Source organism: Centruroides vittatus, unplaced genomic scaffold, assembly GCF_030686945.1.
Source record: "Centruroides vittatus isolate TY-2023 unplaced genomic scaffold, ASM3068694v2 contig_452, whole genome shotgun sequence".
NCBI lineage: Eukaryota > Metazoa > Arthropoda > Arachnida > Scorpiones > Buthidae > Centruroides > Centruroides vittatus.
The window spans coordinates 2,345,268-2,361,598 of NW_027122248.1; the positions used below are offsets into that span (position 1 = coordinate 2,345,268).

At 28.7% G+C, this 16,331-nt stretch overlaps 1 protein-coding gene across 1 annotated transcript; it reads left to right on the forward strand.

The window, feature by feature from the left end:
- Positions 1 to 130: 130 nt before the first annotated feature.
- Positions 131 to 15,868, forward strand: LOC136977218 (uncharacterized). The gene is made up of 11 exons (XM_067272685.1): positions 131 to 368; positions 487 to 590; positions 2,152 to 2,453; positions 2,598 to 2,879; positions 5,027 to 5,317; positions 5,392 to 5,610; positions 5,726 to 5,902; positions 8,689 to 9,072; positions 10,659 to 10,873; positions 13,940 to 14,014; positions 15,644 to 15,868. Exons 1-11 carry the CDS (start codon positions 210 to 212, stop codon positions 15,752 to 15,754), a joined length of 2,319 nt encoding a protein of 772 aa, XP_067128786.1. The 5' UTR covers positions 131 to 209; the 3' UTR covers positions 15,755 to 15,868.
- Positions 15,869 to 16,331: the final 463 nt, after the last annotated feature.

Genomic DNA, 16,331 nt, shown 5'->3' on the forward strand with positions numbered 1-16,331 from the left:
TAAACATAAATTATTTATTAAATATTTAAAATGTTATTTATTTTCTTTAAAATAAATTTTTAAACATTTATAAACTTAATTTATTTTTTGAAAGTTTCGTAATCTTTACGATTTCCTGGCAAACTGCAGTGTCGTTATATTTCGCGGGAATAACGAACAGTTTGTAAACAATCCATGCTTTACTGTTGATTAAACGACCCTAATTTAAAATGACAGAATTAATTGGACACGTAGGATTACCTTCACAGCTCGATTACGGCAGTGAATCGTGTGTGAAAATTCGAAGCATTTCGAGAAACTGTTATTGTTTATATTATAATAACGTAGCATATTTAATACAGTTTGAAAATCGTGCATTCGTTGTAAAGGTAAAGAATCTCGTATCACTTTTTCACCTTAATTGAATTAAAATACGATTTGTTTTTAAGCAGAGCGTGATTTTTATATTGGTGTGTTTAACTTATAAATATAACCGTATTTCTATAGGCGACGTATATGTTTCCTTCTTATGTAACATACATTGCTTTAGCTGAATCAGAAATGTATGCTGTAACGTCAGAAGGAATTATGACAGAGTCGGTAAACAGAACGTAAGTAGAAGCATTATCTCTATTTTTCTTCCTATTGTGAGGTTCAAAAAACGGGTCGAAATTTAAATTTGGTTAATGTTACCTTAGGTAGCCAAGATGGCGGCTTGTCTCTGAAACAGTGGAGACGCACTTACAGTATTAACCTAACCTAACCTAACCTATTCTAATAAATTACCATAATTATTGCCAACCAAAATATTAGAATAGGGTAATTTATTAGAATAGGTTAGGTTAGGTTAGTAGATGCGTTCCCACTGTTTCCTTACTTGAATTAGAGACGAGCCGCCATCTTGGCTACCTAAGGTAACATTAACCTTAAAGGGTTTATAAAATTTATTAAGACGAGAAAATTTCCATTGTTATATCAGACCAAAGGTCGTGTAAGTTGTGCAAGATATATGAGACAGAGACGAAAGAAAAATACTATTAATGTCAAACAAATGCAATGCAAAGATGAATGATGTAATAGATCATAAGGAAATGTCGGCCAGAAGAGGTAGAACTTTGACGGAATGCTTGTATACCAGCGGTCAGAATTTAGAAAATCAGGAAAAGGGGAAAGGTCGACAGTCAAAGGGACATCACACCAGGCTGTTGAAATTCTAAAAGTCAGAGGAAAGACAATAATATGAGTGCAGGTTTTAAAGTTTCATCAACACTTTCCGGTCAGAGTTGATGGATGGTGTTGAGTAGATTCTCTGAAGCGAACCTTTCTCACGGTTTGGGTGGGTATTGTCTTTCACCTGGAGACAGGAAAGGGACCAATTAAAAAAGAGAAAAGGGACACAGAACCAATCAAGAAGGCAGACGAAGAGGGAGAAACACATAAAACTCCGAATTCCATGGTCAAGACGCAGTTTTCCGTCTGTTGTGCCCAATCTGTAACCTGTGCCACTTCGGACTTAGACCCTGTCGCCAATGCCAACCAATGGAGTCTCCCCACTTGCCTTACGATCTGATCAACGCCACTGCCCTTGGACTATCTTTGATGGACGATCAAGAAAACAACATCGACGCCCAGGATGTCCGAACAACTGATTGTTTTAAAGCAAACTGTTTTGTTCATAGTGTAAGTTATTTTATGTTAAAATAAACAGTTTTTGTTAGACACTTGTCATCTTTGTCTCCTCCGCCACCACCCACATACGAAAGGACCCTAGACCATCACTAACGTGCAACTAACTGATTGCCCCTAAAAATCGGCTTCTTACAATATTTGCTACTTGCTTTATATTATTTACTTAAAAATTAATTTATAAATCCAAACATTAAAACTTGATTTTTAGCATTTTATATATCTTATATGTCTTTTTTCTTGGTATGAGTGAAAAATTGAATACTCACCCTCCTTTGGCCCACTCCTGTTGTCTGTGCCAAATATAGAAGACATTGTTGCAGGATCATCCCCCTGCAACAATGTCTTCTATTAAAATTCTTGTTTCTCATAATTAAAAAATAAGTTTTTGTTATGTTATTTTATTTTTATTATTATTTCATATTTTTATATGTTTTATGCATTTTTATAACAATTAATTTTACAGTTTTTTTTTTATTTTAGAAGTTCTGAGCTTATGGAAGACACCGTTGAAGATATTTTTGCAGAACTGAATAATTTTGAAAAAGAATCACATAAGTTACTCACAGATTTTACTTATAAACAAGATTCTATAGAATCGCTCGTTTTAGTTTCAGAGAAGATAGTGATATGTTTTAAAGATAAATTACTTAATGCATGGACAGTAAAGATTCTATATAAAGAACAGTTTGGACATGAAAAAATATGTTTCACTGTTGAGTGGGATAATTATCCATCTAATGAAAATATTGAAGATCATCTGCTTCTTGATCCTTTTGAAAAGAAATGTAAATAATCTTGTTTTTACTGAAATTAAAATTGTAATTGAAATTCTAATTTTGAATAACATAATCATTTATATATTTTGATTAATATTCAATAAGTAAAAGTAAATTATACTATTTGCGTTAATTGAAATTTTTATTTAATAGCTTTTCCACTTCATCATAGACCAATACTTCTCAGTATTGTACGTAGTGATGATATTTCCACCAGTGAAACAACATGTAATTTGCAGAAACATCTATTTATTTCTTTATTTGGTAGTTCAACATTTTTGGCCTCTCAGGATGTTATTCTTTTGGGCTTACCCGATGGAAGAGTTTTGTGGAAAAACATTTGTTCAGTTTCAAATGAAGCTAAAGCACATCTTCTATGTAAATTAAATCAACCAATAATTGGATTATTTTGTACAAAGTTGCATTTACAAAAAGGTAGTGTAAAAATTATTTTCCTTTCTTTTTTAAACAAATCACAGTTTGTCTTAAGTTATTAAAATTAAGAGAAAGTGAATTAATTACCTTATGATTAATTTTTTTGCTAAAAGTACATATCTTATGACTTAAAACACATTTATTAATTTAAAATAATTGAGCTGCAATCTGAGAAAATTGTGGACATAAATTCCCACTGTTTTCTGTCTGTCCTTACTTAATCTCGAGAACAGTGTTAGATAGACGAAATTTGAGACCAGATATGGAAAGTTTAGGGGCAAGAGGCCCTGATTAACTATAGCTACGAACTTCCGGCCTAGACTGGAAGTCACGTGATTTTAATTCAAAAATTTTCCGCAGAATGGGGTTATAGGTGACTGGCATGAATGTTATCGGAAAAAGTATGATGTTCGGGGGCAAGACACTACTAATTTAAGATCGAGAACATATATTTTAAATTAAATAAATTAAGAATATGATTAAAAATTGCAGCCTGACAATGTGATGATGTCACAATAATTTTTGCTCATTTTACTTCACAATATGTTCATTTAGATTAGATTCTAAAATTATTTAGATGATAATGTTTTGTTTAGATTCAACTTTTTGATTCTAGAAATCAGTTATTATTAACTTCACGTTCCAAAAAAAATATTAGCAACAAAATAAATATTTTAAATAAATTTTACAAAAGAAATAATCAAGAAATTAATTTATTTCATAATATAATTTCAAACTATTTATCATTTATGATTATGATTGATTTCATTAATCATGGCCTTCTCATATAAATCAAGGCCTGCTCTTAGCTCCTCGATCCCATTGTTTGGAGTCTGTCAAGGCAGTTTCATGATAATGTCAATAGGAGTGCTGTTATCCCTGCAAAGCACTGGCGAAGCAGGGGTAGTAAATAAAGTAGAGCACCTAAAACCGGTTGCACTACAAGCGTTTCAGGCACGAGCAAATGCTCTATTAAGTATAAAAAAAGGAGTGCTGTTACAGGCCGTGGAATACGATGTAATACATATGAGTATTAGAATTTCCACTTTTCTACCAGACCCAGATATCAATACAAAAATTCACCTTATTGACTTCCAGCAGTGAGATTAATACAATAGAAACATTTTTGACCTATTCAAAAGTCTTCCTCAGTAAGAACCTAACAAACTAACAAATCTAAATGTAAATGCAACAAACTAATGAATCGAATACAAAACTAGCATTTTAAAATATTTTCATGGCCTTTCTAGAATAAAATAAAATTTTAAAATATTTAAATTTATTGAGCAAAAATATTAAAAGTTAACTATTTAAAATGAAGATAATAAAAATTCTATGATCAATAGGGTGATTCCCATGCCAAATATTGTATTCTAAACTGAAGAAAGTGCTGATCTCAGTGTTTTTCTTCAGTTTAGAATAAAAATTCTAATTATTATTAATAACACTTTTAGGTTAATGTTAGCTATGGTAGCGAACGTGGCGGCTCGTCTCTGAAACAGCGGAGACGCACGTTCTAACCTAACCTAACCTATTCTAATAAATTACCCCTATTCTAATACAGTAGAGCGTCGATAAGTGGAACGTCGGTAAGTGGAATGGCCGGAAAGTGGAACGATTTTCAGTTGGACTGTGTCGTGCTGAATCGAATGTTTTTGATACTAAATTTACTTCTAAAGTATAATTTTCACGTTTTTTATATTCTTTAATATATTTATTTTGTTTGTACAAAATGCAGAAATAATTTTTAACGATACGATAGCCTCGATGATTATTATAAAAATTTTCGTTAGGCTTAAAATCGACGAAAATTCAACAGGAAGCGATACGCAACGGAGAAAAATTTGAACGTCGGACAGGTTAATGTATTTTTTCGTACAAAGTCGGAAACTGGAACAAATCATTAACTGGAAGGACCCCAGTCCCCAATTGGTTCCACTTATCGACGCTCTACTGTAATTTGGTTGGCAATAATTATGGTAATTTATTAGAATAGGTTAGGTTAGGTTAGAACGTGTGTCCCCGCTGTTTCATAGATGAGCTGCCACATTCGCTACCATAGGTAACATTAACCCATTTTTATTTATTGTGTGTTATTTAAATTTAAATTAAATCATCAATGCTTTTTTTTATTTTTTTACTTTAAGGTGAAACAATATCACAAGCTCAAGACTCTTTAATAGTTCTAGGATCAGAAGGGAAATTTATTGTATTCACTATGAGTGAAAAATCTGATCACGAAAATAAACATCTTTTATTATTCAGTTATTTAGAAACATCACTTTATTCATATTTGGTATGGAAACGTTACATTATATATGTAACAACTTCTGGCGAACTCTTCCGTGCTGAACTTCAATTGAACGAAGATTCTCTCAATATAAATACATATACATTACCAGTGAACAGAGTAATTACATTTAGTTTTATTGAAGAAGGTAAGTTTTGATGATGTTTTCTTTAAATAAATATTTTTCGTAAAACTGAAATATTTAAATATTTAATTTTTCAGAAAATAGTATTAAATTACTGTGTGTAACATATACTGGAGATCTGTATATTGTTCCATTTAATGATGGTACTGAAGAATATTCTAACCCAAACGAGGTGCAAAACATTTTGAAATCGATTAATAACTGTTCAAATGAAATTTTACAGCAACAACTGATTCTTAAAGAACAACAACAAGCTTTATCACAATTAGCAATAGCTGCTAATTTGTTGTTTTGTAGTAAGTATTATATATTGAATTTTAATTTTTTATAAGTATTCTTACTAAAAGATGATTTGATTTTATAAAAATTCAGTTTTGCTGTAAATTAATTTTTCATATATTTTCTCCGCAGAACAAGTTTTAGATGATATTAAATATACTTTAGAAACAATAAAGGAATCTGAATATGTATTACAAGTTGATTTTTCACCTGTGAAGAAACTTGATATAATTCTTGGTTATTGGTACTTTGCTATCTTTATTCATATTAATGATAAATCAATTTGCAAGTTCATTCCTATTGACAAGTGTAAGACATTTTTTATTTTATTATTGACAATTAAACAATGCTATCGTACTCGCGTTTATTGTCTCTTAATTTAATTTTTTAAAAATATCAGAATATTATTTTTAGTATAAAATCTTTATAAATATTTATTCCTAAAAATAATTTTCTAATTGGGGAGTTCTATAGAATAATATACTTAAGTGCACTTGGATAACTTTTCAGTTATGTTCTATTATGCATATTGAATAGTGTTTTACAGGTATGGACATTCTTCTTGCTATAATAAGCACTTTAGTGATGTATATTTAATATTTACACTTTCCTCACTTCATAACAAACCACATGTAAAAAGGATTCCTGAAAACATTGAAATTTAACTTAGGTACCTTTTTCTATAGAACTCTTCAATTATAATCTCTTTCTATCTTTGAGCAAAAGTAAACTTAAAAACTCATGCCAAGGTTTGTATAACTTCTGGAAGAAAATTCACCGAGTTCGGCGTTAATAAAGTTCCTTTCAGCATTAGCACAAGCACTTTCGACAAGTTTAAAATCTGTTAAGGTAATTCCGTTAAGCTTAACGGAATTAACGGATACCTGGTTTGAATTTAAAATTCTGTTCTTCTTGGAACATTCTGCATGTTTGTTTTGTTAAAATCGTTCATTTCACCCGAGGACGATGATTATAAACTCGTCGAAAGTGCTTGTGCTAACGCTAAAAGGAACTTTATTAACGCCGAACTCAGCGTATAATCTCTTTTTAATATTCTGTTGCATATTTCAGTAAATCCACTGTTTTTTATTGCTTATAAATTGGTAAAATTATTGAATAGAATTTATGATAAACCTCTTATTTGAATTTTGATTTGTAAAAATTACATATAAATCAAAAAATAACAGAAATATTTGTAATATTGAATCTGAAATGTAAATGATGTAGAAAAATTTTTACTATAATGATAAATGCATAAATGCACCTTGCTTACTTTTTCAGCAGACAGTTGTGTGCATTATAAATGTTTTTGCCTTTTTTTGGAGGTTCTGTAAGATTATAATTCATAGCTCTTTAGATACATAAATACTTGCTATTGTGTTACATATAGCTTACATGAGAAGTATCATGTAGATTTGCATTTCTTGTATTATTTTTTTATTTCATGTTTTTAATTCTTCTCAAATAGGGGGTTAAATTCTGAAAAAAAAATGTATATTTAGATACATTTTAAATATAATAATAAGTTTCTAAATGCAGTACCAGACCAATTATCTGGAAAACTCAGGATTGACAGAGGTCTATATTTCTGGATTTTTCAATTTTCTGAGCACAGACTAAATATATACTTAAAATATAAAATAAACAATGGAAAGTTAAGAACAAAATTATTTAACAGATACAAATTAATACACTTTTAAAGTTATTTTAATACACTGTTTGATCAGGATATTAATCCTCTTAAATTATAGAATATCATGAATTGTGTAATATTAGGTTGAAAATGAAATGAAAAGAAGTAAAAAACATAATGGAATTGTTGTTGCGTGATGTGTATGCCATGGAAACTAAAACAATGCAGTTGTCCAGCAAACTATAGCTGTACTACATCCTGCCAAATTGAAAAATAGCCAATTTTCTTGTAATTCTGGATTTCTGGAAGCTGGATAATTGATCTGTTACTATATCAACAAATTAGTTAAATACTAATTTTAAATTGTTAAACATTTAAAAGTTCTCTAAAATAAATTAATGAAATTTTTTCTTTATAATTTAAATATAATTATCTTTGAACAACTGCATACAGATTATAAAGAAAGTTTTCTGTCATTAATGAACAAGAAACTTATTCTCTAAATTGAGTGGGAGAGCCAAGATTTTTACTTTTCCAGCTGGAGAGAAAGTATTGTAATCGGTTGAACCTTGACCCTCCAGTTTTTGCATTTTTTGACATTTTAAAAATCTTCATAAAATTTTAATCATTTGCAGTATTTGTTTTTTATATAAAAAGTTAATCTTTACAAAATAATTCTTAGTTGATTAGAACAAATCAATAACTTTTTAAATAATTTTTTATTGTATTAATGTAATAATCTACATATATAAAATAGAATTTCTGTTTGTCTATTCTCTATACACTTCTAAACCCATTGACCAACCTGGACTAGTTTTTCAGAATTACTTTTTAGGATCACGTGGAAAGTATAAACTGCCATGAAACTTTGATACCCCACTCTTTCCCCTAATTTGAGTCATAAACATAACAATGGTGGGCTAAAATTATATGATTTTCCTTTTAATGTTTATCATTCTTACTTTTTGTGCTAGTATATCATACCGTGTTTCTCCGAAAATAAGACCTAGTAGAGGTTTTGCTGAATTGCTAAATATAAGGGCTCCCTGGAAAGTAAGACCTAGCAGAGTTTTTGTTTGGAAGTATGCTGAATAGAACACCAGAGCATGCAGCTGCGATTCTTTTTAGCCCACTGCCATTATTCCCTACCTTCACTGTCCATTGCAGAGCAGCTACATGCAGGACATGAAGACCGTCACCTACCACCAACCCCGATGTTCCCTTCCGCGGCCGTCACTTGTAAATGTGCAGGCAAGGCATCAAGAGGCCCGTTGCCTGCCTCCATACCATACAAGAAAATAAGACATCTCCTGAAAATAAGACCTAGTGCATCTTTGGGGCAAAAATTAATATAAGACACTGTCTTATTTTCGGGAAACAGGGTATATAATTTAATACAACCCAGAATTATCATGTATTATTTAATATTATATAATTAATAAATATTAATATGTTGTTTTAGGTTTTCATTCTCAGTTTAAACTGAATATTGAAAGAGCTTCAGCATTTTCACATCCAATTAAAGTGGAGTGCATATTACAGCTTGATGTTTCATCAGTAAAAAATTTGCCTTTGTCTATAAAGAAATTATCTCCTGTTTATATATCTGTCAAAGAAGAGTACTTAGATTTATGGGATTTTTTATTAGATGAAAAAAATGAAGATTTATTTAACTATCATTCAGTAGAAAATAAACATGATAAAGGAAAACAGTTATGTGAAGGATTAGAATTTAAATCATTTTTTTCAGAGAATAATATGAATTTTGATAAAGTTAGACCACTAACCACAGTCATTTTAATATCTACATACAGAATTGGAAGGAAATGTATTAAAAATAATGATGGTAAGTATCTCAAATCATATAAACTTTGTAATTATTACTACTTTTCACATAATGTCTTTAAAACTCATTAATATAGAAATGAATCCAAATTGTTTTCAATTTTAATTACTCATCTTCAGAAATTGCTTTTTCTCAAATAGATTTTAAGCAATTCTTAATACATTTGTCAACTTGGACATTAATTATTAACAGGACTGTTAAACTGGTGTTAAGTGTTTATGCAAAATTGAGCAAAAGTTCTTAAAGAAAGATCATGTTGTGTGGAAATGTGTTCTTAATAAACCACATTTTTTAAATTCCCCACAAGTAAAACTGTTTAACCTCCAGTTCAAACAACTCCATAATAGCACATACACAGCAAAGAAATAAATGCTGCATTAATCAATGCTATGCTCTACTCAAAAACATTTCATCTTTAATAAAAGTGGACTCCTTTCCTTTTTTCTATAATTACACTAGCATTAACAACAAACATGTAACCATTAACTATGCAGTAAATATTTACTAATCAAACATTTTCTGTCTTCTTCATAGACTTTCTTCAGGAGGTATATGCTTTTTATACTTTTAAAAAGAACAACGTTTGATTAGTGAATATTTACTGCATAGTTAATGGTTGTTGTTGTTATAATAGTGGACTTCTTCATTAGAGTAGTTTTTAAGCAAATAAAACTGTTTATTGTTATTTGCATCATCAAAAGTGTCATAGCGATAAATTTCGGTACTAATTTTTATACAAATGTCTTCTCTATGTCGTAAAATGTCACCATACCAAATTTAGTTACATTTGGATTGCTAAATACAGGTAGGCCTCCTACAACACAGTACCTTTACAACGTGTTTTTGCTCCAATGCGATTGGAAAAACGTGGAAATTTTCTTACACAGCGCGGTTTAGGGTATTTAGAAACGAATTATCTTCCACATAACAGAAAAATCACAACGGATCACATAAGTGCAGTGGAACTTGATGAAACAAGCTGAGATCTTGAAATAAGGCCAGTCAAACATTCTCGAACAACTATAATAAGTGACGACGAGGACTGAATTTGTCAGCATAACATTATGTTTCTTTTTGATTTTGACTTGAAATCATAATCTTTTTAGTTTTTATATGATGTTGAATTTTATTTAATCTTTTTATGTACATAAATTTAAAAAAATGATGAAAATGTTACACCATAAAAGGCAGTTTTTCTCTTTTTAGAACCGAATCTCCAGTTTTTGTATTAAGTTGGTGTCGCCTATAACGCGATTTCCCACAACGCAGTATTTTCAAGGAACGTATCGTGTTGTAGGAGGCCTACCTGTATCTCTCTAAACAGCATTAAATAGATAAATATACTGTTAGTTATGATCATATGATATATGAAATAGAATGAATAGCATGTATATATGAATATATGGAATAATTTCAATTTATTGCTATTATAATGTAGAAGTTTAGAATCTGACTGATTTTTTATTTGCAGTTTCGATTCTAAATTAATTATTTTTTATGATATATTAAATATAAATGCTACTTTAATGCTTTATAATGCTAAAAGAAAAGAAGATTATTACAAAATGTGTTTCTTTATTTTTCAGGTGAAATTAATATGGATGAAATATTGAAATACTTTTCAGAAAAAAATGTAAACCAAAACTTGAAAACAAATAATAATTGTTTGCAATGTTACTGCTTTGGTTTAAAAATATTTATAAGATTTTTCCAAAAACAAGAATTTTTACAGGCTTGTGTCGACACTCATCATATGTGGCATATGTGTAAATTAAGAAGAATTATTATTCAAAAATTAAAGGTAAGAGTTTAAATTTATTTTCTCTCTGTTATTTTTATTTTATTGTGCATTTTAAGCTATTTTAATAAACATCTATGAATTAAATTTAAGTTTTCGGTTATCTGAAGTAGCATTGGTTTATTGGTTTAGCATTACCTCGGATAATCAGGGTTATATAATAGCCTCTTAAAAATATAATTGTTTTTTAACTTAAAAATAATTTAATAATATCAAATATTTCCAATAAAAAAATTCGAACATTGCTTATAGTTTTAATAAATTCAATCAATAATTATTTAGAGCTTAAATTCAAAAAGTTTAAATTTCTCTTAACGTCAGGCATTATATTATTTTGAAAGATTACTCTTAAATAAAGATACTATATTTTCTCAAATAATCTGTGCCCTCAAGTAATCCATACACTCCAGTTTTTAAGTTAATAGTTTAAAAATCTTGACTAATTTAATTTATTATATATAAAACAAATTTTATTAATTTATGGTAGTGAGACAACGGCAACCTTCACTCTGTCAGTTTTATAGCATTCAATATGGCAGCACTCAGCTTACAAGGCCATGTGGTATTTAAAGATGAAAATACTGAGAAAAAATAATTTATTTGTACACTGAGAAACATGCGTTACTATAATTTGCAAATAATGTCTTTTATAATAAATTAGTTTACTAAGTAAATGAAAGTACAACTTCTTTATATTTGTTAATTTGAATTGAAAGTGAAAAAACTACTAATTGACCAATAGCTTAATCTAAAAGGTAATATAGGTGTAAAGATTATTTAGTGTCTGTCTCAGCCTGTCTATTTATCCTTGTTTTTGTGAAATTAGTCACACAAAAATATTTAATGTTGCTTATAACTATTGACTATAGTCAACCATTTTATTAAGCAAAGTAATCCAGTTGATATGCAAAATTTATCACTAGCAAAGTGAAATGCTTAGTAATTGGAAATACCCTGGGGTTATGTCACCGGATTTTTTGAATAAACTGTAAACTCCCATCTTTTGTGGTGATTTTTTTTTATAAAAGCAATCAGATTATTTGAGTAAATATGGTATTATTCAGAAAACTATAAATGAAATGAGACAAAATAAAATTTAAACTCTAAGAAGATCAAGTATAAGAGTTGCAAAGTTTACACAGATTTTATTATTTTAAGTTGTTTTTTTTTCTAAATTAGAATTAAATAAATAAATATTCTTACAAAAATTGCTTTTAGCCCTTGGTATAATTAAATTAAATTAAATATCTACAAATGTGAGGCAGATAATAGTAAGGGCTTATCTCACCAGTGATAATAGGCACAATGCTCAAATATCGACTGGGCCTTTGTGCCTATTATCACTGGTGTGATAAGCTCTTACTATTATCTGCCTCATGTTTGTAGATATTTTATTTAATTTAATAAATATTCTCTTAAAATCAATGGTCAGAGGGAGGCATATAACAAAACTGCCAGTACTATTATTTATTACAGCCACAAATCATTTTTTATTCTATGTAAAACCTTATATATAATAAGAATTAGTCTTCATTAAAAAAGCCATGCAAACAGAAGTGCTGTGAAGAAGAAATATAAATTTCAAGCTAAATTTTTTAATGATTCAAAGAAAAATTGCTATTTGCTTAATTATTGAAATTTAATAGTTTTTAGTGATGAGAAATTTTTTATTGTCACATCGTCACAATACCGGGCTGCAATTTTTAATCATATTTTTAATTTATTTAACTTAAAATATGTGCTCTCCATCTCAAATTAGTAGTGTCTTGCCTCTGTATATCACACTTTCCCTGTTACAATACAGTCATGCCAGTCATCTATCTAACGCCTTTCAGAGGAAAATTTTTGAATTAAAATAATTAAAAAAATAAATAATTAAAAACTGGAAATCACTATTTTGATTTGAATTAAAATAATGATTTCCACTTTGCATCAGAAGTTCAAATATAGTTAATAGGGGTCTCCTGACCCTAAATTTCCATATCTAGTCTTGTCTTTCATCTATCTAGCTTTTTTCTGAAAATTAAGAAAAGACAAATAGACTGACTGACAGACGACAGTGGGAATTTATAGGTCTACAATTTTTTTAAATTACAGCCCAATAATAAACATTTAAGTTAATTGGTTCATCAGATGTTCTGCTGTTATTAGCATAACATCAAGGGAAAAATGATCAGCTACATCTTTGATTATAAATGGGTGATCATAATATTAAATTACATCTATTCTACACTGTTCTAGAGAAGTATTTAGCAGTTCAGATGCAACCAAATTTGGTATGATGACATTTCAGGACATTTCCATTAAAAAAATTAGTAACAAAACTTGGCACTTTTGCCACTGAAAATGACATTACAAATTTGGCAGCATTGAAAGACAGTATCACACTGCATGCAAGAAGCATCACAGAAAATGAATTATGGTTGTCTATTGAACACAGTTCATTGTTTTCAGGTTTTACATCTTCAGAATGGGGACCACATTGAACAATATTCTCTGCAACACTAAGGTTTTTGTATAGCGTGAGTGTTTTTTATGAATAAAATGTTTGTTTCTTGCAGTGCCAAAAGTGCCATAGTAGCTTTTACAAAGATTTTTTTGCATTCCTGAAATGTTACCACACCAGATTTGGTTGCATTTTGACTGCTGAAGTACTTGCATTTTGAGTACTTTAATTATGATCAGTTCTATTTATGCGATTTATCTTGTGTGATAAAATCATTATATTATTTCCCATAGATTACTTAGTTACATATTAAATTATTTTTGATACTTTATTATTATAAACATTGCTATTATACATTTTAAGTATTATGTCTTCAAATAAACTTTTATACAAATAACATACAACAAATAATTTACATAATAAACTTTCTAGTAATTGCAAAATGCACCAATTATTATTAATTTTTGGTAAAAATAATTGCCATAGTTACAAATTGTTTTGAAAACATCAACTTAATTTAAATGTTTGATCTTTCGGAATAAATATTTGAAGTGTATTCTTATTAGTTTAAATGAAATGAGTATTTTTAGTTTTTGTGATTGTATATGATTTAAATCTTGCAGGGTCTACTGAATATGCAAAAACCAATATCAGAAAAAACCATTACCTTATCTAAAACATGTTTTGTTGAAACAAAGGTAAGATTATTTAATATTTATAGTTTAAGTAAAGTAATAATCCTAAATAACTTATTCTTGTTAGCAAATATCACATGCTAATAATATTACCAAGCAGTGATTTCCAAGGTGAAAATGATGCTACCACCACTCCCTAGAGCGGGGACGGGCAACCTTTTTCTATGTAAGGGCCGCATTTGAAGACTTTTGAACTGATGCGGGCCACATAAAAGAGAAAAAAAATGTCGGTAAATCAGTTATTTATTCATATATAATTATAAATTAGCATGAGTATACTTAATTTAGCTACTTAATTTTACTATACATAAGTTGTAGAAAATAACGTTTGAATTTTTGCTGTATACTTCCTTAAGATGGGAAATATATTTATTCACATTTTATGCAATGCGGGCCTCAAAATATATTAATGTGGGTTGCAGGTTGCCCATCCCTGCCCTAGAGGATGGTAGAAGACTCAAGGGGGGTGCTGGAAGACAAGGGAAACAAAAATTCATTGTGAAGCAAACAAAAAAAAATATAAGAAATATATCCACTAAAGGGGTCTGAAAAGGTTGGGAAACAGTTTTATATAGAGTATGCTTCAAAATATAATTTTAATTTTTTAAATAATCTACCAAACTTCATTGAATATTTGAATTTAGTTCATTACAATGTTATAAAATTGATCTGTTATCTACATTGAATTTAGAAATCTAGGAAATAATTAAAGGGTTTGAAAGGTTGTTTTTAACTTTACAAGATTAGAATTAATAATAAAATAGAAGGATATGGGAATTCTTATTTTAAATAAGAAATAACTTGCTTTAAGAAAGCAGAAAACATAGTTAACTGCATAGTAACTATATAGAGGACTATGTTCAAGATTTATATATTTAAGTGGAAGCTGCTTTTTATAAAAATTATATTTGGCAGTATTCTTTTTTCTTCTTCTCAAGTGTTGAAGTGTCTAGTAGATAAAACTACTGACAAACCTTTACTAAAAGATTTTATTAATCTGGCAATTGCATTTTGGGAGATTACTCCTTTCAGTGCCATAAAATAAAAACAAAAAATATATATAATTTAAAACCAAAATATCTAATTACATAATTATAGGAAGAATTCCATGGTTTAATTGTAATTGTCATTTGCATGACAATAATGGTTTAAAGATTCAATTAAAATTATATGATTCTTCTACTGATAATTTAAATAGTTTTTTAATTTTTATAAAATAAAAGAGAAAATTTTTTGCATATTTAAAAAATATAATTTGTAGTAGAATTGAGAAATCACTGAGATCGGCGTTATACGTGCATTTTATCGCAAGTACTTTCAATGAACCGATAGTCGTCATCATCAGGCAAATGCAGAAAATTATACCTATAGACCTATTAAACCTATGGAATATATAATTTATCTTGTAATGAGTAGAAAGTAACAATTTTAATTGATTCAATATTTAATTTAATAAGATAATTTTATTTATCATCATCATCTTTATTTAAATTAAACTAAGATATTTGTAAAATTGTTTAAAATACTGTATTTTCTCAAACATACTCTTTGTTACTTAAACATTATTTATATTAATGAAACAATTTGAAGATAAAGTGTTTTATTATAATTAAATCATATAATTTTTATTAGGCTTTGTATGATAAACTTTGTAGTAATCCAAATGGACCAAACATTCAGGAGATGCTGCAAATTTATGAAGAAATTAGAATGAATATCTCAAAACACCTTCCAATAATATAAATAAAAATTCAACAAAAGAACTGATGATTGTTAAGTTTTAATAAATTTTATTTATTTACTTGCATTTTATTTTTTTAATGATGTTTTTTTAACTTACGTTAGTATTGAATCTATTTTAACAAGAGTTTTAGAGAAGCATAATTAAAAAACAGAATTCAAAATTTGAAATAAGTTTATTTTAAAATATTCTGTTCTAGAGATGTACAAAAGGTATATTTCAAAAGAAATGTTTTATTCGTGAGGTTAAGAATTGCCTCATACAGTATGCCCTCAAATAAAACAAATGAGAAAACGTTTACTGGAAGACAAATCAAACATACTACACCTTTAACAAATCCAGTAGGAAGTCTTTAATAGCTTAAAAACGTTTTCGGCTGCATTAATCAGCCTTTGTCAGTTAAACGAATATTAATAACGAATGAAATTCGAAATTACAAAAACGGCATTCGAATTTACAAAAAACCGCAACTGCGCATAGACGGGTCTAAGCTACAAACATAATCAAAGAAGAAATTAATGAGCGGCAATAAATACAAGAACATGATGAAACCGTAGAAGGTTTCATCTCTTTCCCGTG

Excerpts from the sequence above, each read along its gene's own strand:
- LOC136977218 (XM_067272685.1), top strand. The coding sequence starts at position 210 with ATGACAGAATTAATTGGACACGTAGGATTACCTTCACAGCTCGATTAC. Across the intron at positions 5,611-5,725 it reads TGCTAATTTGTTGTTTTGTA|AACAAGTTTTAGATGATATT; the intron begins GTAAGTATTATA and ends TTTTCTCCGCAG. Across the intron at positions 10,874-13,939 it reads TTATTATTCAAAAATTAAAG|GGTCTACTGAATATGCAAAA; the intron begins GTAAGAGTTTAA and ends TAAATCTTGCAG.